Source organism: Poecilia mexicana, unplaced genomic scaffold, assembly GCF_051168715.1.
Source record: "Poecilia mexicana isolate PSO_F unplaced genomic scaffold, ASM5116871v1 scaffold_6, whole genome shotgun sequence".
Taxonomy (NCBI): Eukaryota; Metazoa; Chordata; class Actinopteri; order Cyprinodontiformes; family Poeciliidae; genus Poecilia; species Poecilia mexicana.
In genome coordinates this window covers 4,354,502-4,375,305 of record NW_028263375.1, presented here as the reverse complement: position 1 = coordinate 4,375,305, position 20,804 = coordinate 4,354,502, and the positions used below count along the sequence as shown (strand labels likewise).

Sequence of the window (20,804 nt, the reverse complement as noted above, 5' to 3'; positions counted from 1 at the left end):
TATTTCATTATGCTGACTTTGATATTTTTTATAAATGGAGTTTAACTGTATTTAATAAAACCAATGAAAAATATTTTTCAGCTTAGAGTGACAATCACTGAGTTTTGCTTTGTTTCACTCATTTTAATTAATTTAGCAGCAGTAGTTTTATTTGACTTAGTTTTATTTGATGTCCACACAGTGTAAATCAAATTACACCACTTTCATTTTATGGAACAAACATTTATTACCTTTTCATAACATTTATGTTTAGCAGTGATGCTGCTAAACACAGCAAATCTTTCCATCTTCTTCCTTCCACAAGAGAAAACAACAACAAATATTTGCAAGTAATTTTTTTCTGACGTGAGGAAAAACAGAGCTTGACTCAAAGAATACAATTTGTGTCTTTTACTGAAGAATTTGAAGAAGAAGTGGAACGGCTGTTTTGAATTTGGGAAAGACTGACAAACATCTGCAGTTACAAAACTCCTCTAGGATTTTTCTCTACAACTTTAACTTCTCAGTTACAAACCACAAATATAAAACTATAGCACCAGAGACACCATCCATCCGTCCAGAGAGGACACACCGGGACATTCTGGTGTCCCCGGTAGACATCAGATGTCCAACTCGCCTCTGTATTTAGGTTCTGGCTACAGGTGAAGGTGGATGATGCAGTAAATCTGACGTCCTGAATCGTCTGTCCGTTTCCTGCTGCCTCTTAAACCAAACCAAAGGCGTCATAAACGTTTATTAAGCCGCCTGTCCGTTTCCTGCTGCGTCACAAACGTTTTTTATGAAGTGAGCCCCAGCTGCGGCTGAGTGGCGCTAGGCGGTGGTGACCAGGTTCTGGATGGTCCAGCTCTGGCCGCTGCAGCGCTGGATGACCAGCTGGTAGTCCAGGTATTCTCCCGGAGCGACCTCCAGACATCGCTGCGTAGCTTTGCTCCTTATTTCTCGGCCCTGTGAAGGTTTGATCGAACAATAATCAATCAAGTTTATTAGTACAGCACGTTTCATCATACAGTCAACGATGGTGAAAACCAGACATTACATTCTGTCATGTTTCAGGGTTTAGTCTAAGGAACTCAGCAGCTGCGTTTCCATTAACAAATTGAAATTACAAAAATAAATGTACTTAATGGAAACTTTGAAAAATCTCATGATTTTTTATTAAAAGTTTGTGAGATGGGATAAAGGATTTTTTCAAATAGATGTATTTTTCTGAACTGCAGTGGAAGCATTGTGATCAACAGCCAGATGATACTACTGGCAGAAACGACAAAGACAACGACAGGAAGTGGATGATGGTTTGTTTTTGTTTTTATTGGATGTGCAGCCGGCTCCACCAGATCTCTCACGGCATCAGTTCATGAAACGTTGTGAGTCTTTAGAACGTGCGGAATCCATCACTCTTCTGTAAAGTTCCCCAAAACCCTGCATATGTAACTGCTACCAAGTAGGCGGGGCTTGTTGCCCCAACACCTCCTCTGATTGGCTGATAGACGGTGAGCGCTGGCGCCACAGCTGAATTATGAATATAGCTCATGTGTTTACATCCGTCGCTGCCTTTATTTTAAAGTCTTATTGTGTGAACAAGCCGGATATTATTATTATTCAAATGTGATTTTAATTTTATGTCCTGTTTAATGGAAACACTGCATCTGCAAAATTGCTTTTTTTGACATTACTAAAATATTGAAACAGATTTGTACACATTTGAAACAGAAACACAGATACTGTTGTAGTAATCAAATCAACTGAAGACAAATGCATAGATGAGTTTCTCTAGAAGTTGCTGGGACATTCAGTTGATAGAAGGCCGACTTTATAACTGCCTTTCTGTGGCTCTGAAGGCTCAGGTCAGAGGTCATCCAGATCTCTAGTTTCTAGATGTAATAACTGAAGCGGTGTGTTGACTCTAGATCTAGATTCCTCTTTAGGTCCAAAGATAAAAACTTCAGTTTTCATTTGTGAGATGATTTCAGATCACAGACAAAAAGAGTTCCCATGGTTCCCATGGTTCCCATGCTTCCCATGGTTCCCATGGTTCCCATTGTTCCCATGGTTCCCATGCTTCCCATGGTTCCCATGGTTCCCATGGTTCCCATGGTTCCCATGCTTCCCATGCTTCCCATGCTTCCCATGGTTCCCATGGTTCCCATGGTTCCCATGGTTCCCATTGTTCCCATGGTTCCCATTGTTCCCATGCTTCCCATGGTTCCCATGCTTCCCATGGTTCCCATGGTTCCCATTGTTCCCATGGTTCCCATTGCTCCCAGCTCACCTGCCTGAAGTCCCAGTTCATGTGTAACTGGTTCAGCCGTGCTGTGTTGCACTCATGCAGAGTGGGAATGCTTCCGGAGCCCGGATCCACCAGGCAGCGGTTCCGGCTGTACTTATGGGATCTCAGGCCGCCGATGATGATTTCACCCTCTGTGTTGTAGAAACATTTCTGCAGGACGGAAACACGCTCACGTTTTGGACTCTGTATTCATTCAGTGAGCTGGTGTTAATGATTCCGTGTGATACCTGCGGTTCCTCGGAGTGGCACTCGTATAAGACCGGGATGCTTCCAGGAACGTCTCCCTGATCCACACACTGCTGCTTTACCAGGCTGTTCTGCAGCTGAGCAGAGATCTGGGTCACCGAACCATCCGAACATCCTGAGTACATTTATCTAAAACTAAGGCCTTAAAATGTCTTAAAATCATTAAAATAAAAGTTTAAGTGGACTTAAAAGTAATAATTTAATTACTATTTTTAATGTTTATGTCTTAAATTTGGTCGTGGTAGAACTAGCTAATCTAATATATTTTGCTTTTTTGTGTCAGGGATTTTTTTGCAAGGCAAAAGTTTAAGTCGGACGCTGATGTGGCTTGAGACGGTGGAGACTGAGGCTAATGCTCCCAGGCTAGCTAGCAGGGCTATGTTAGCAGTGTTATCAATGCATAGTATTTGATCTATAACTATAATGGGTAAATATTAATTTATTGCCACCTGATGAGAAGTTTGTTGTTGCTACTGTTTATTACAAGTTTTGCATTTTGTTATTTTCTCATTTTCACAAGAAGTTCTCATAATGAGAAACTTTCATGTTAAAACAAAATATAAAACTTGTTCAAATGGAAGTTTCTCCTCGACTTGTTAAAAAGGCATGAAGGTTTTCTCTAACACTTCTTCTCACTGTTTCTAAGAGGAGTTGCTGCTTTACTGTTATGACTTCTCTTAGTTAAAACAGAAGATATTGTGGTTTTAATAAGATTTAATAATGAGATTCATAAATTAATGGCATTTAAATCTCATTATAATGAGAATGTTTTCTCATTTTAACAAGATACTGCTCCCACATTTATTTCCAAGTTCTGCCAGTTAAACACTTCAACAGGATCCCTCAAACAATCCTTACATTTATAGCTTTTTTCAGTCTTATATTTAATTCAAGGTGGGATCAAAAATTTTAATTCAGTTTATTTCTATTCACAACAAATGTTGTCTTGAGGCACTCTACAGTAAAAACTCATTTTTGATATAAAAAAAGGTCTTAAAAAGTCTTAAATTGTACTTGTGTAAAGCTGCAGATACCCTGTTCATGTATTTTTAAAAGCATATTAATGTGAAGTAGCTGAACTCCTGAACCGGTTCTCACCACACCGTAGCCCAGGACGTCGTCCCATCGCTCCAGACTCGGGTAAACGTTCTCCAGGTACCAACTGAAAGGTTTGCATTTCAGCTGCTTCCTCAGTTGTTTCCTCTTGGAAACGTCACCGATATCGATACCGTGGTCCTGTTTACAATAAACACCAAACAGCTGCACATTAAAGTTTTACACTTGGCAAAATTCATGCTAAGATTAAACTAAATCAGGTGAAGAATTATTTTAATCATTACAGTGAAGCTAATGTTCCTGCATTTTGCCTTTTTTCCTGTTTATTATTTATCCACAAATTAAAGATTAGAGTTAAAATTCAATTCAGATTATAAAAGGTAAAACTCTCTGAACACATTTATTTACATCCTTGTTAAAAATGAGTCTCTTTGTCTGACTGGTGTCCTAAAGAAACATTTAGCATTTCAGTTCAATTCAAAAATACTTTATTGATTGAAACAAATCAATTGATTTTAATTAACTACATAAAATGAATTAATAATTCCATTTGTGGAGCAATAACTACTTATTGTTACCTAAAAAATAAGTAATTAATATTTATTGTAGTTACTATTATCATTATCACATTAGTACCACTGAATATCTTGATAAAACTTTCAGTGTAAACTTCACCTGGAGCCTTTTTAAAACACTCATTTTAACTAAAAATCCCACCTGGTCCTGACGCTGAAACCTTTTATCTAAAAACTTGAGTTTCTTCTAAATGTATTGGTTTTAATTCCAATTTGCAAAACTTTATGGTCAGAGCAAAATGGCCATAAAGTCAATTTGCAATTTCTGAATTTGAAAAAAGTAAAAAAATAAATAAATAAAATAAAAAAAATGTCTCGCTACATTTTCTGACATTTAGCAGAGAAATAATTTCAGTGATTCTAACTGACTGAACACAAGAGACATTCGGTCTGATTAACTTCAGACAGATAAAACTTGTTCATGTGTCTTTTTATTGGGTAAATATATGACTGTTGTCACATTTGCAGACCTGTGACGCCTCTTATGGGGTGATTGTGGGGTCACATGTCCGTCACATGGGGTCAGCTGGATCCTGGTGACCTGATGTGACCCGACTCTCTTTACACATGATGTAAACCAGCCTGGCTTAAATGACGTTTTTATCACATTAACTGATGCAAGGCGTCATGATCTGTGTATATTGAAAGGATAAAGGTTGAACACAGCTTATATAAGAACTAAAGCAACATTAATATTCAGTTCCAATAATTATTGCGGTTGCTGTAAGTCGGGGGTTTGAAACCCTGCAGGGCGTCTGGTGAGTTTCAGATCATTAACTTGGTCCAGATGTGTCCAGGTGAGCTGGAGTGGGACACGTCCATGAAAAGACCAAATTATAAAGCTTTACTCTTTCACCCATATTGACAACTTAGCTGGAAGCCTCAAATTGAACATACTAGAAGTAAAATTGTAATACTGTTTAAAATAAAAGATTTAATAAAAAGACTTATATTCCTCTTTGTTTATGGCCTATTTGTCGTATTGCTCAGAAATATGAGGAAAAACAAATAAAACAATTTGTTTGTTTTTCCTATCTGAACTATTCAGATATTAAGTTACAAAAAAAGCTATTATGCTCATTAATAAAGTTTGATATTGCAAACAAATCAATAAACTTAAATTAATACTTTAAAATGTAGAGATATTGTACATATACAAATACTGGAAATAATGTATAAAGCGCTGAACAAAGATTTTCTTCTGGAATTCAGAAATGATTTAAATTGAGAGAATAAATATATTTATGAGGTTTGTTCACATTTGAACATCTAAAAGAGAAAAGAGGAAAATCCAGATGAATTTCAGTAAATGAAGTGAAACTGTGGAATAAATTGAGTGACGATTTCAAAATATGTGGGGTTTTTTTGGAGAGATTTAAAAGAGCTTTAAGATGTATCATCTGTTTTGTGTAACTATGTAATATTTGCATATTTAAATATAAATGTGGGAACATGTACCTGTCTATGAATAAGGAAGAAAAGTATTTTTCGTTTTTGGTAAGTTATGGGTTTCTAGAAGTATTTTTTGTTTTTGTTTTCTTTTCTGTAATACTGTTAATTTACCAGAATGAAGTGAATTTGACCTTTACTGACCTTCAGAGGGACGTTCCAGGCAATAAAAACGTTTTTCTTGTATTCGTCCAACCAAATGTCTGCCAGTCTCAGCGCGTTCCTCCGCATGGACGGGTTCAGATCCGGTGCGTACGGTTTGTGCGCTCTCTCGATGTGAGCGACCCTGGAGCAAGGCACGACCTCCACGCTTCCTCCACACAGCCACGCCTGGGCGGTCAACACAGGGGTCAGAGTTCAGCTCTGATCCAGTCACCCATCGTTTTTAATGCTGCCAACACTCACGCGGATCCCGAGCTCCACGTTTTCCCCTCCGTAAACTGTCATGCCTCCATCAAGTCCGCCAATTTCTCTGAGAAAGCCTCGGTCTGCTGCAAAGATTCCCATGACAGACGGACTCCTGCACGAAAGATCAGAGTCTGAGAAAAACCGGCCACAACCGGCCTGCTGCGACATATAAACAGCACAAGAACAGGCTGAAAGTAAAGCAGATCTGTGTTGATCTGATGCGTTTACTATTTGACTCTCTAGACCAGGAGTGTCCAAAGTGGATCCTGGAGGGCCGGCATCCTGCATGTTTTAGTTCTTGTAAAACTTACAATTGAATAAAGTTTTATACCTGTTAGTAAGTTTTGGTTATCTACTGTGAATAATTCTTCAAGTACTTAGACATTAATTTTGATGTTCTTATTTTGAAGACTATTTTCGCAGCAGTTCTGTTTCCTCTCCTCACGTTCTCCATAATGAAGTGCAGGAAATTAAGTTTGTTTTGTACCCAGAATGCATTGCTGTAGTTCCACAGTAGATATTTTAAAATCTCCTGATGTCCTGGCAGGAGCCGTACTGTGGTCAGTTAGCCAAATTAGCAACAGAGTTAGCAAATATCAATAATGACCAAACTGAAAGATCTGCTCTAAAGAATCGCTTCCTGGAGGAAATGACAAACCTGACCCTGTAGAGGGCGATATTTAATGCTAGGGCTGCAATGTCAAAAACATCAATTTTGATGAATTAATTATAAATATTTTAGCATGTAAAATAAGCAACTAATTGCTTATTTTTCTACATACAAAGTAAAAGGTATCAAAATGGTTGAATTTAGCATGTTGGCACTTTAGTATTAGCTTCTGCTAAGCTCTGTGCGTGTAGTGCTTTAGCATTAGCATAGCTAAGGATTATGGTTATTGCTTTAGTATTAGCTTCTGCTAAGCTCTGTGCGTGTAGTGCTTTAGCATTAGCATAGCTAATGATTATGGTTATTGCTTTAGCGTTAGCACAGCTAACTTTTGTTCACAGCTTAGAACCAATAAAAACAACAAAGTCAAAGTTTTGATGATCGGTCGGTTCAGATTCTGATAAACGCCTTTATTAGCACTTTGCTACATTTGGCTAATTTCTGTCTGAAGTTCTTTGTGTTTTATTTGTGTTTTCTCACATTTTGGACATGATTTAAAAATGTTAAATTTTTTTAATAAAATTAGTAACAAAGATCATGGCTCTTTGATATTTCATCTTCACTGATATAGTTGACCTCCCTCTGGTGAGGTCAACTATATCTCACCATAGATGAGATATAGATATAGTCGATTATGTTAATCTAATAATCTAATAATCCCTGGGTTTGTTTTTCCAACCTACTTCTGAGGCTGTGATTCATCCACGTCTTTCCAGTTCGGTTTGAAGAACTCATACATGCACCACAGGGCCCAGTCAAAGCCCTGAGCAAACGACATGTATCTTTCCACATGCAGATCATCAAAGTGGAGCTTTTCAAACACAGGCGACACGACAACAGTTCTGTCAGCTTTGATCTGGGCCAGCAGAGGTTCTGCCCTGCAGAGGAAATAACAAGGTAAACATTTAAACAGCTCAGCAGGAGGAGGAGATGTTGGACTTTTGTGTTTTGTGCGTACCATCCTCTTGTAGCTTCAATGTGAGCATCTAAAATGGCCACCACGTCTCCAGTGGCATGCTCCCAGCCGGTGATCCGGGACTGGGACAAACCCATCTGACTTGTGTGCCAGACTCTTTTAACGAGCCCAGGCCTTTCTTTGTGAATCTCGTCTATGTAATCTTCTACCGGTTTCCCAAGATCGTCTGAAAACACATTCTGAGTCAGAAGAACAGGAAGTAGTTCGCTTTACTTTGACATTTCAGAGTTTTGTTTGTATGTTAATCCCTAAAACCTCTGACCTAAAACATCTTCTGTGCACAATAAGAAAAAAGAAAAACATCCTTACAATCTCAGAAATCTAGTTTGATGCTGGTGACTGTCGAAGTGCAGGTTACATCCAGAGGGAAGATTGTAGCTGCAGAAGTAATAAGCTAAATATTTAATGAAGCTCAGAAGGAGAAGATGTCGGATACTGAATGAGACCAGCAGCTCTGCAAAGCAAATTTCTAAGCCACATTTTAAAAAAATATCTTACACATGGGATTAGTTTCAGAAAAGTTTCCACCCACATAAAACCAGACACCACTGAGCGTTGCTTTAAACATGCCAACCTATAGGGGGCAGTGTAGCGCTAAGATAAAAACTGTCAGCCAATCAGATTGCTTCAAAACAACGTTCTGTTTGGAACCAAACATGGCGGCTCATTTATATGGACAGACACAGAAGTTTGAACAGCGCATTAGGATATAATCTTAATAAAACACAAAATGTTGATTGGGAATTATGCCAAAGCAAGTCTGTGGATTTACTGGCGCATTAATTGTCAAAGATCCAAAATACAGAATTTTTCCAAATCTCCACTTTGAGTTCATATAGAAAATAATTTTTGGTGATATTAAACAGCGTTTTCAAGTTAACAAAATGCAAAAACAAATAAAATGTTTTTGTTTTCCCAGATATCTGGTTTTGTGTGAACTAGGCCTGGGAACACTGAGGTGGAAGCATCATACTGTGGGGTGATTTTCTGCAGCAGACCCACCATGAGTTTTACCCTCTATAGGAGGAAAACATGAGACCAGATCAGAACTGAGCCCTGCAACATGACGATGACCCAGAGCGTTCCAGTAGATCCACAGAGAACTGGCTGGGAGAAACCCAGGGCCTAGTCAAAGCCCAGATCTTATTGAGATGCTGTGCCTCAAACATTTCAAGAAATACAAGCTTAAACGTTTGTCTGTGAACTGGACTTTGAAAGTCTGATGTGTCTGGGCTCACTGTAGGTGCTGTGGTCGTCCACCAGGATGATTTCCCTCAGCAGGTGTTCAGGCGTGTTGGTGATGACGCTCCGCACGGCCCGCTTAATCACAGAGAGCGCCTCGTTAACGTAGATCAGCACCACGCTGACGCTGGGCAGGGCTCTGGGGTATTTCTTCTGCAGACATCTGCGTGTTTGGTTGGAGAAGATCCGTGACTCCAGCAGGAAGTGTATCATCGTTTGTTGTTTTCAGCGACTCCTACCTGGGATCTCTCATGTCAGGAAGTTGCCGGTCGAGGGCGAGCTGGTTGCTGAGGAAGGCGTTGTAGCCGTAAATCCTAAAAAGACCTTCGGCCTCCTTCTGCTCCTCCTCTGACAGGCCGTCGCCCCACTTCAGAAACAGCTCAGAGTTCGGGTACAGCTTCGGCGCCGCCGCCTGTTTGGACTCTTTTTGGTTTTTATTTGGAGAAGGTTCTTCTGGTGAGCTTTTCTTGGCAGGTTTCTCTAGTAGATTTGCTTTTGGGGGGAAAATTAAAACAACAATTTACACTTGGAGACAGCAGAAGGTATGCACCGTTTTCCCTTGGAGGGAAAGATCAGGCAGTAACCGCAATGTTTTCTAAGCTTAAACCAAGTGGGAGCAAATGCAAAGAAAGGAGCTTTGTGGATATAAAGCTGCAGGATGTGACTTTAATAAAAAAAAGTTTATTTGTTAAAACCGTTAACCATGTTGTGACAGTTTGAGACAAATAATCTGTGAAAAGATCGATCTCCTCCACCTCCTCCCTGATCTGCTACTGCCGTTTGAAGAAATGAACCAAAAACAACCAATCAGAGCCAGGAGGCAGGTCTTAGTGCTGTCAGTTATGCTCATGTACTCGCTGCTAAATATGCTACTGGCAACTCACCTTTACAAAAGCCATTTATCTGCTGTCATCGGTGGCTATGCTAACTAGTCTTCACAACAGCAAAGAGCAAATGTCACAAGGAGAGTGATTGACAACACTAAGACCCGCCCCCTGGCTCTGATTGGTTGTTTCTAATTAGCGCTGGGAGAAGGCCAAGGAACAGATTATCTGTCTCATAGCAAGCTGCCATGACATGGTGACAGTTTTAATAAATATTTAAAATCTTTTTATAAAAGTTACTCACTGCAGCTTTAACTGACTGAACTGTTAAAAATTTTAAATCTTTTCTCACCCAGCTTGTTCAGGGTCTCTTGAATCCTGTCCAGTTTTCGGTTCATGGCTTCCTGGTTTGTTACGTGTTTCTGATGTGGTTTTTCTTCTCTCCACCTCCCAGTCATGAAGATAATTAGATATAAAAAAGCTCCAATCACTCCTACTCTAAAATAAGCCTTCATGGCTGTTTCAGATGAAAAACCAAGTCGGCGTCGTTCCGTTCTGGCCGCCATGCAGGAGCTCCTCAGCCGCACAGCTCCAGCTCAGACCATAAAACCCGTCTTATCGCAAAGATAATATTAACTTGCAGGTGGACTTTAAGTGAGTCGTTTACATTCTGTCAAACAAATCAGTAAAAGGGAACATTAGCACCTGTAGAAGCAACCACTGCCTGGACTGAGATTTAAAGTTCTCAAAATGTTTTATGGGTTTAGAGTAAATAGTCTGTATTTACATGATTTCATGTTTCTCGGTTAGTTCTGATTTTCCAGGAAGAAAAAAAGATATTTAAAAAGCCGAGACACATTAAAGAGCAACCTAAAATACAGGACAAATCAGGATTAAAATCACATCATATATAAACAATGTTTGCAGCTTTAAAATGTTCAGTTAAAGACAAACGTCTCATATGAACAAATACCTGCAATTTTTGTTTCAAAATGGAAATTAAAGGATTTCTCAAACATGGATGAAAGAATCACAGAAACGCTCCAGATGTTTCTGATGAGCAAATAATAAAATTATGAAAACCTGATTTTACATGACAGATCAGATCAAAAATTTAAACTCTTGTATTACAGAGACTGAACTTAATGTGGCTTTTGACAAATTAAACTTTAGGAAAGCAATTAGAGATGATAATTAATCTAATGAGGGTTAAAACAACCTGGTTTGTTTCTAATGATGTTTTTGTTACTCTATTTGAAAATCTTTAATTAAACTAATTTCAAAGATCGGAGTAACAATCATCAGTCTCCTTAGTTGGTTTATGAATTTTCTTCCAGGTTTATTAATTGTAGGTTGGTTAACTAGTCAGAATATTGTAGTTTATTGGCAGAGGAACAGAACTGGTTTCTATCAGACATATTTAACTACAGTAGTTAAAGCTGCAGTACGAAACTTTTATAAAAAATATTTACACATTTGTTGAAAACGTCACCATGTAGGAGACAAAAACAAGTTCCTGTGTGTGCGCCAATCAGAACCAGGAGGCGGGTCCTAGCGCTGTCAATCATGCTTGAATACCTGCTGCTCCCTCTTCTCTGCTAGGGGACAGCATCTTCCTGATAGACTCTGCCAGGAATGCTAAGGCTAGTTAGCATAGCCACAGATGACGGCAGATAAAACAGTTTTCCTGTAACAGTAAGTTGTTTCTCTGCCATTAGCACATTTAGCAGTGAATACATGAGATTGATTGGCAGCGTTAAGACCCACCTCCTGGCTGCTTTTGTGGTCAGGAATGGTTCGTTTCTTTAGAGAGCAACAGCAGCTCAGGAGATCTTTTCTCAGATTATATGCCTCATAACATTTAATATGTAAAAACATTTTTATTAAAGTCACATGCTGCAGCTTTAATGCCAGGAAACAAGAAGGAAAGTATTTTAAAACTTTTACAGATTTTCAAAAAGCCTTTGTGTTAATTGTGAATCAAATTTATGTGAAATTCTATAATTCTGTAAAAGTTATTAATCAAAATGTGTCCAGGTGAATTACAGTGATGACGCAGAAACATCCAGTAAGGATAATTCTTTATTTATGTACAGAATAGCACTAAAAGCTGAATCACGAGGCGAGCCGTGGCTCAGTAGTTGACCGTCTTGGCCGGCTTGGTCTCGTCCAGATCGGCCTCCAGGTAACGGAAGCGGCGGTGGCGGCGCAGGATCTCGATCGCCTTCTGCTCCACAGAGGAAGCCGTGATGCCCAGATCCTCCAGACCAGGAAGTCCAGGATACTTCATGTCTGTTGTGTGAAACTGGACAGAAACCAAAGAGCATTCAGGTTAAGAAGATGGAGGTCCGTGTTTCTCAAACCTTTTCATTTAAACACTCACCGACCTCCTGACTAAAAATAACACAACTTAATATCCACCTGAATGAAAACATTAGTCTCTTAAGTGTCTTATTGATGTCTTCCTCCGATCAGACGGACAGGAAAAAGTTTTAAGAAAAAAAACAACCAGGAACAGGGCAGTGGGTCAGTTATGCTAGCTTGACTATGACAAAATTAACGTAGATGTGCTGTGGAATTCTGCGCTTTTCGGTTCAGTTAAAAAAAATTTAAAATGGCGACTAAAACGCTGACTAGAGCAGGTGTTTAAATGAACTGATCAACCACCACTGTGTTAGCTTAGCTAGTAGCAGCAGCAGCTAATCTACCACAGCGACGACTTATTGATCACTAAAGTCTGAAACCATGAGACGAACTGAATGTTCTGTTCTTCGTGTGGGAAATGAAGTGTTTTTTGGTGTTGAATCCTGATACACTAGTGGAGCTGTTGTCAGTCAGTTGCTATGGCAACGGGTCTGAGTAGCGTAGCCGACAGAGGAAGAAAAAAGAATACGAGTGGCTTTGAGTTATCCTTCACCTGTTTTTCTGTGTCATTTCCCTTTACTGCACTGAATTAATAACATCTCCAGGTTTGTTTAGTTAACGTTCTACTGCAGCAGCGCCGATATGAAGAATCTGTTTCTGGCTCCAGTGCCTAGCGCAGGCACAAAAAGCCTGGATGTAAACAACACGCAACGTGTCTAAGTATTCCTGGTGTTGTTTTCTTCCCATCAGTATCTTCTGCTATTCTTTTGAGGATTTAAGCTACTTATTATTATTTTAAACACAATCCTTCAGTAAGCTAACTGTTGCATTTTGAGCTCATGTCACGGAAAATAAATGGCCATTTACATGCAGTATAGTGCAAACCACTAGGGGGCGACTCGGGGACCAAAGTTAGAGGAAGACTGATTTAAATGTGGAAAAAAACAACTTAAACTTTGAGTTTAAACATCTTCATCGTCTCACCCTGTCGATTTTGTCCGGGGTCGTCCAGGGTTCAAACGGGTTCATAGCAAAAATCCTGGCAGCCAGGCTGAAAGCAGACAGCAGTCGTTACATCAGTCGCTAACAGTAGAAGAGTCCATCATCAACGACATCATCATGCTTTAATGTCAGCCTTTATTCTGATCAGTGACTCAAAACAAGCACTCCCTGCAGAAGCATGAGGCTGCCTACTGGTAGAGCGGGCGCGGCAGAGGGTAGGGCACGAAGGGCCGGTGCGCCACGCCGTAGACGTACTCCACCAGGTCGTGCAGCAGGTATCGGTTTGGCCTGCAGATCAAACACAGGCAGATAAGAATCAGCTGCAAAACAGCCTCTACGGCAAGCCGATTTAACACAAAATCAGCTTCACTTACGTTACAGATTCATGAAATGAGTTTACGACTAGAGAATCACAATTCCTCTAGTCATAGTATTTTAAAAGCGTTCAGAATACACACTCCTATTTGCATATCATGGCCACAGAATGTATTTTTAATAGTTTTTTTTTATTTAAGTTAACCTAATGCTGGTTCTTTAAATTACAGCGTTATGCACAAATTTAGTTTTGTTTAAACATAAACTGATGGAATCTTATAGAATTGCTTTAAATAAATTTTCTGTGTTTACACTCTCTCTCTTCACAGAATCTTCACACTGTTTGAATAGAAAAATTGGTTTACAAAATAGTTATAAATTATAGTTATAAAGATTAGTTATAAATTAAAAATAGTTTCTTCTCTGGTTATATTCTGACTAGAAATGATACCAGATTTACCATTAGGATCTATAGTGGCTACAATTCAAGATGCCTGCAATGAATTACTGACTATCTGAAACATGTTTCAGGTAATTAAATTATAAACATAAAGTACATGTAAAGTTAAAGATATATTAAATGTATTTTAGATGGGAGATATATAAAATTCAACTAGTGTAACAACTTGTCAAAACTAACAAAGAAATATGAAACTATAATTTTGACATCTCAAAATTAATTTTCTCCAGATAAATTAGATATCAGGAAAACAATTTTTAAAAGTTTAGACTGTTTTTCTCTTTCAACTTTTCCTCTTACTAGTCAGAATATAAATGCAGAAATCTTAAATCATTATTCAGTAAAATAAAATGATTTTATGCTAAAACTGCCTGCCATATAACCGCTGTATAAAAGGAAACCTTCATATCAGGTTCAACTGGTTTCCAGTCAACATTACTTTCAGTTCATTTCAAATAATTTAAACCAGAAGAGCTGCCTTATTGTTGTTATTTCTTTATTATTTCTCTAACATGAAATAATGAAAAAATCTTAAATTTGGATTTAAATCTGATTTGATTGAGCTTCTGCTCATGTGCTGAATTATTGGACATAAATTGTTCCAATGTGATCTTCATACCCCAGAACATTTCCACGTTTTGTCACATTTACTAAATAATTTCTGTAGCAAAACATTCATTTTTATCTGATCTGATCCTAATTTCGGAGCGCTGCTGAACATATTTGAGATTGTTTGTTACCCAACGAGGGCGAAAGTCTTCCCGTTGGCGTCTGGGTCTCGCACCGCGCTGACGATCGCCTTGGCAACGTCCACCACCTGAGGAAGAAACCCACCGTTTATTTCTGTGATCATTTTTCAATCAAAATCAATGATTTAGTGGAGATACTTTTGGACTTTTGGGATAATTTTTCCTCATTAAACTGCTTCCAAAATCTACAGATAGAAAAACAGATTTGAAACATTTTTATTCTTTAAAGAACTTAAAGCTTCAGTCTTTTACTCGCCATATTGATCGATCAATAAGTCTGAGGCAGCAGTGGAGAAACACTGCCACCTGCTGGTGAGAGTTAGCGTCACTTAAATCAATAAAACCAATTATGTGTTGGCACAAAAAATGTCAGTAGCTGTAAGCCTGTCATCAGAAGCAATAAATCAATTACCCACCTGATAAATTAAAATGAGTTTGATGAAGTGTTGATTTACTTTAATATTGTTAAAAACCTGGGAATTTAAAAAATGCTACAAACATTTAACCTCCGATATAAAGTAGGCAGTTTGCACTTTCGCCTGTTGAAGATGAATTCTTAATCATTTATGATTTTATGTTTATTTGTTGGCATTGGACTGAGACGTGATGCTGTAACTTTTCTGTTGTGATGTTTTAGTTTTCATCATTTTATTCTGCTGTGATTTTATAGTTTTGTGTCTCTGCTGCAGTTTAACCCGTTTTGAAAAATGTTTTATAAACGTGACACAGACACGGATCTTTAGGACGTATTTGCATTAATATGCCATCATTACTATATTGGTGGAAAATTAAAACGTCAATGTTATAATTTATCACAGTAATTGACATCTCTAACTTAAAGCCAAGTCAGCAGTTTTCTGGCAGTAAAGGAGAATTCAAATAAAATGAGCTTCTTCTTTTAAAAACTTACGTAAACAGGTTGCTTCACCGTTTTCTTCCCGAGCGCCATTAGAGGAATCGCGTTTCCAAACCAGCGCATGTCTGAAAGAAACCCAGGAAAGTTTCTATAAACCCACAAACGGCTGAGCTGATTCCCATCGTCACAAACTTCTTACTGGCAAAGTAGTTGAAGAATCTGTCCTCCCTGCCAAACATCTCGGCCGGCTTTATGATGACGGCCTCTGGAAACTCTTCTCTCACCGCTTCCTCGCCCACGGCCTGCGGCGCAGAGCAAGCGATCAGCGTCTCGCCCCGCGCTGGATCAGTGCAGGAAGTGCCGGACTCACCTTGTTCCTCAGGTATTTGGAGGGGCTGCGCATGTCGGCGTTCAGGTGCGACATGTGGACGAACTTTGAGATTCCGGCTTCTTTAGAGGCCCGGGCCAGCTGCTGAGGGATGTTGACGAAAACGTCCTCAAAGCGGTAGTTTCTAGTTAAGAAGAGAAAAACAAACTCAAGTAAATGAGCGCAAAAATGACTATAGATTGAGTCTGTAATAAAATCTATGCAAGTCCAAATTACTTAAAAAAAACAAAAAGACAATTAATACAATAAAAGAAAGAAAAGTACATACCAACATCTCCAAAGATTGTATTCAACTAATGTCGAAAGAATCCAATATCACAGTGTTTCCACTGAACAGAGTTGGCTGATAACCAGTTACATTTACAAGTAACTTTACAAGTTGTACTTTTTATATTTACTTGACCAATTTGATTGTGAAGTATCGCTATTCCTACTTGAGTAAAATTTCTCAGGTTGGCTGCCAGTCAAATTCATGAAGCTGCTTTGCTGCTAAAGTTAGCTTAGCGCGAAATGGAGAAAAGTTTCTGACCAGAAAACACAGAAGGAGCCGTCCAGCAGCAACACTGACGAGGAAAATGATTTTAAAAACCCTGAAACGTCCTGGATGAAGGAATGAGGCAACATGTAATAATTACTGAATAGTGAATAAAAGTGAGAAAGAAAACATTCTGAAATCAAAGTTTCTTCTTTATATTTTGTAGAATTGTTTGCATTTTGCAAAAATGCTGAAAGTTTTGGTATTTATTCAGCCGTGTTTATTCAGGCGTGTTTATTCAGGGGTGTGGTAAAAGTTGTGTTTTGTGGCACTGTTGGCTTTCCATATGTATTTGTGTGGATCAGGTGCTGTGATAGTCTTTGTTACTGGCCTCAGACTCTCTTCCGTTGTCCAGTCTTTTGAAACCCGTTGGTAAAAAGCCGAATGGGACGCATGGCTTTGATCAAAGCATGTAAACGAGCAGCAGCTTGTAGTCCAGATATTACGGTAGAATAGTTTGCAAATAAACAATCAAAAGTCCCAGAATTTTCTCAGAATTTGTTGGCTTTCATTTTTCTTCATTTGCTCTGGCTGTTTGTTCCTGGTTTTGCCAACTTGTCGCATATTTGACTTGGAACATGCAGGCGAGATGTTACTGATATTTCCAGGTCAACTCACCTCGTTTCCCACTCCCTGCCCACCAGATTGATGACCACGTTGGAGTGCTCGATGGCCCGCTGGATGGACTCTTTGTTCTTCGCATCCCACTCCTGTCACACAGAAACAGCAGAGTTTCAGCCAGACGTCCCACAGATCCGGCCTGGAAACCTGTAAGTCTGTTTAAAAGTTTCTTACCATGAAGATGATTTGGCCCAGGTCACCCATGGGCCTGAAGTACATGAGGTCGTACTGGTCGCAGCGGTGAGGGATCACGATCTGGGAGCCAACCCGACCTGCAGCATTCAGGGACGTTAAAACCACTTCACTAAAGACACGTTGCAGGTCATTGTTTAAATGTGGAGATTTACTGCTGGAGGGTAAAAGACGATTCATTTAATGCCGCTGTAGAACAATCCTGTTAACAAATGAAACCTGGAGATGTAGCTATTATCAGTGCAGTGCAACACAGCAAAGGGAAAAATAATGCTGAGAAAACATTAGATAACTTAGAACCACCTGTTTCCTCCTTATATCTCGCTCTCAGCGTCGGCTACGCTTCACACAGATTTGTTACCATAGCAACTGAAAGACGCCACTAATGTGTCAGGATTCAACACCAAAAAATACTCAAACATTTCCCACATAAAACAGAACATTCAGTCGGTTACAGTTCGTGTTTTCAGGCTTGATGTTTATTTTGTGACTATTAATAAGTGATCGCTGTGATAGATTAGCTACTGCTGTTATCAGCTAAGCTAACAGCAGTGATAGATTAGCTACTGCTGTTATCAGCTAAGCTAACAGCAGTGATAGATTAGCTACTGCTGTTATCAGCTAAGCTAACAGCAGTGATAGCTTAGCTACTGCTGTTATCAGCTAAGCTAACAGCAGTGATAGATTAGCTACTGCTGTTATCAGCTAAGCTAACAGCAGTGATAGATTAGCTACTGCTGTTATCAGCTAAGCTAACAGCAGTGATAGATTAGCTACTGCTACTATCAGCTAAGCTAACAGCAGTGATAGCTTAGCTACTGCTGTTATCAGCTAAGCTAACAGCAGTGATAGATTAGCTACTGCTACTATCAGCTAAGCTAACAGCAGTGATAGATTAGCTACTGCTACTATCAGCTAAGCTAACACAGCAGTGATAGATTAGCTACTGCTACTATCAGCTAAGCTAACAGCAGTGATTGATTAGCTACTGCTACTATCAGCTAAGCTAACACAGCGGTGGTAGATTAGCTACTGCTACTATCAGCTAAGCTAACACAGCGGTGGTAGATTAGCTACTGCTACTATCAGCTAAGCTAATAGCAGTGATAGATTAGCTACTGCTACTATCAGCTAAGCTAACACAGCGGTGGTAGATTAGCTAATTTAAACGCCTGCCCTACTGATGAGTTGGTGTGTGGGTTGCCTTTTTTAATTGAACCGAAATGTCAAATTCTGCAGCACATCAACATATTAAGGTTCTCATAGTCAAGCTAGCATAGCTAACCTACTTTCCTCTCCCTTGCTATTTTTTTCAATAAAAACTTTTTCCTGGCCTTGTTATCTAGTCGTTGTATTGTTGACCATTGGTAGCAAAGCACTACGGTCCTTTTTTCTTTGTATATCAAGTGTATATTAAATATTTAGCTCATTATTTTGACAACTTAACAGCTAAAACTAATGTTAAACATCTGCGTCGGTGGGCAGCTTTTCACCCTGCAGCAGGGATGCTGCGCGCGTCTTGCTGCAACGTGTCTTTATTCAGCATCATGAAATCCGGAGCTGTGATGTTGAAAAATGACGAAAGCTTGATGAAAAGGTCTGAACTCACCTAGCCTGTTGACGACATATCGGCCCAGGAAACCCGTGGCTCCAAACACGGTGGCGGCGATCCCGCTGGAAGACGAGCGTCCTCCCTTCCCTTTGGGGATGACGGCATGGTGCAGCTTCCTCTGCTGCGCTGCGGCGACGCACGCAGCTGCAGACGCAGCCTGGCTGCAGCCGCCTGTCAACGGGAGCAGAAAACCAATCACCAATCAGGCCAGCGGTTCTGTATCAACACTATATGCAAAAATCTATTAAATACATCAGAGCCAAGTTTTTATTTCTGTAGATGACCCAAATCCATTTCTACTGGCCGACGCTGAAGCGTTTTGTTTGAAGCTTCAGATTTTCTAAGGACTAAAAACACAAGAGAAACAAATCCATCACAGCTTTTTTATTTTTTCTGATTTAAATCCAACAGGAAATGAAGGGATTCCAACAAACCTTCACCAACATGAAGGTGGGATAAATGACAAGCACACACACTAAAATAACGTTTGTCTTGTTTTCTTAATAGCTGCAGTCAAAGTATTGGAAGCCTGCATAATCATGAAATTTATACATTTATATATTTGTTTTTATAGGAAGCAGTTTGCACAACTTCTACTAATAAAGTAAACAGAGAATTATTGATTATTGGTTGTTTTTCATTCCTATTAATCCATTTCTGTCCAAAACTGTTTAATCTATTTTATTATATTTGACAAGGACCAAGTACAAAAGCATTAAAAAACAAATACAAAAATATGCTAAGCATCAGTTCTTAGAGTTAATTTCCATTTGCTGTCTTTCACTTAACATGAGAAACATTTTTTAAATTAACCAATAATCAATGATGTTCAATTAGTCCACAAATGTTCTGGTTTCCATCATAAGTGGCTTTTAATCCCAATTACAGAATCTATCTAAGATCTGGAGAAAACCTTTGTTTCCTGGCAGAATATATTTTTGGTCTCTGTTTTAATAAGATAAAAATATTAAATTCTACAGCAGCAAAAACGATCTTTAGAGTAAATGAAGGACTTGTTAAATATTTGATGATCTCAGAATCCAGTTTACTTACAAAGCACTAAAAAATGACAAGTTTAGGCACGGTATTATAAATTATTAAAAGTAAATCAAATCAGAAACATTATTACTATGCAACCTCACACAGTGCTTTTAATATTTTAGTTAAATTATATAACTGGTGATAAAATCATGTTTGTTTTTATCTTAATTATTTTGTTTTGAATGAAAGCTTCCCTCATTTCTAACCTCAGCACCTGAGCTTTAGAACCATTTAAAATACATAATTGCTCTTCCAGATTATATTTTGACCGAGGAATATTTTAAATATTAAATGATAAACGTCTAAATGGAGAATAGAGTGAAGCTTGAAGTTGGACTTGAAATGTTTCAGTCAGAAAATGTTCCGAACAAATATATTCATAAAAATATTGCTGGTCAAACTTCTTATCCGTAATATAAACCTGAAGAATAAGAGCTGTAGATTAGCTCCGATTAAAACTAAATACATTTTGTTTGGACAATAACAAGGATCTGTTTCTACCGAAGGCAGAAAAATAATCTCCGACAAACAGGCTTTCACTCCAGCGCAGTGCAGGATCATTACATTATATTATATTATAAGGTTTTATATTTTATTACGTAAGCCCTTGAGTAAAAAAAGCTGCATTTTCAGCCCAAAACATAAAGATCCAGATTAGCTCCAGCTCAGCTAGCGGATGTTAGCAAGGTCACTGCGGCCGGATGTCCTTTCTACCGACCCGTTCATGCTAAAGCGGCGGGGTTCGTGAATAAATATCAAATATTACGAGCTGCACGGCGTGTGCAATCCTCTAAATGCTGTTGTGACATTACTCACTTGAAATCTTTGAAAGGACACCTGCAGGACGGCTAACCAACACTACGGTCGCCATCTTTCCGAGTACGGCAACCGCGTAGGCCAAAATGAAATGTTGTGGCGTATCAAATGCGGGGTTCGCTC

The 20,804-nt window shown here is 39.0% G+C and overlaps 2 protein-coding genes across 2 annotated transcripts; both read right to left on the bottom strand.

Annotated features, from left to right (window-relative positions):
• Positions 1–145: 145 nt before the first annotated feature.
• On the bottom strand, positions 146–9,417 carry LOC106926149 (putative polypeptide N-acetylgalactosaminyltransferase 8; the record flags this gene model as incomplete). Its single annotated transcript, XM_015000856.2, has 10 exons — positions 146–945; positions 2,270–2,437; positions 2,515–2,610; positions 3,632–3,769; positions 5,758–5,943; positions 6,019–6,133; positions 7,372–7,566; positions 7,647–7,830; positions 8,903–9,069; positions 9,146–9,417. Coding segments are annotated over 10 exons (1,656 nt in total), but the record flags the coding sequence as incomplete, so codon positions are not given.
• Positions 9,418–11,799: 2,382 nt separating this feature from the next.
• ndufa9a (NADH:ubiquinone oxidoreductase subunit A9a) lies at positions 11,800–20,797 on the bottom strand. The gene is made up of 11 exons (XM_015000871.2): positions 20,682–20,797; positions 18,822–18,995; positions 17,195–17,292; positions 17,018–17,109; positions 15,847–15,988; positions 15,676–15,778; positions 15,531–15,601; positions 14,612–14,688; positions 13,289–13,384; positions 13,079–13,145; positions 11,800–12,035 (listed from the first exon to the last, which is right to left on the bottom strand). Exons 1-11 carry the CDS (start codon positions 20,734–20,736, stop codon positions 11,865–11,867), a joined length of 1,146 nt encoding a protein of 381 aa, XP_014856357.1. The 5' UTR covers positions 20,737–20,797; the 3' UTR covers positions 11,800–11,864.
• Positions 20,798–20,804: the final 7 nt, after the last annotated feature.

Bases quoted from the DNA above. Each gene is read 5' to 3' on its own strand.
- ndufa9a (XM_015000871.2), bottom strand. From the start codon at position 20,736: ATGGCGACCGTAGTGTTGGTTAGCCGTCCTGCAGGTGTCCTTTCAAAG. The intron at 15,779-15,846 runs GTGAGTCCGGCA...TCTGCGCCGCAG, and splicing joins CCAAATACCTGAGGAACAAG to GCCGTGGGCGAGGAAGCGGT. The intron at 13,146-13,288 runs GTAGGCAGCCTC...GTCTGCTTTCAG, and splicing joins CTGCCGCGCCCGCTCTACCA to CCTGGCTGCCAGGATTTTTG.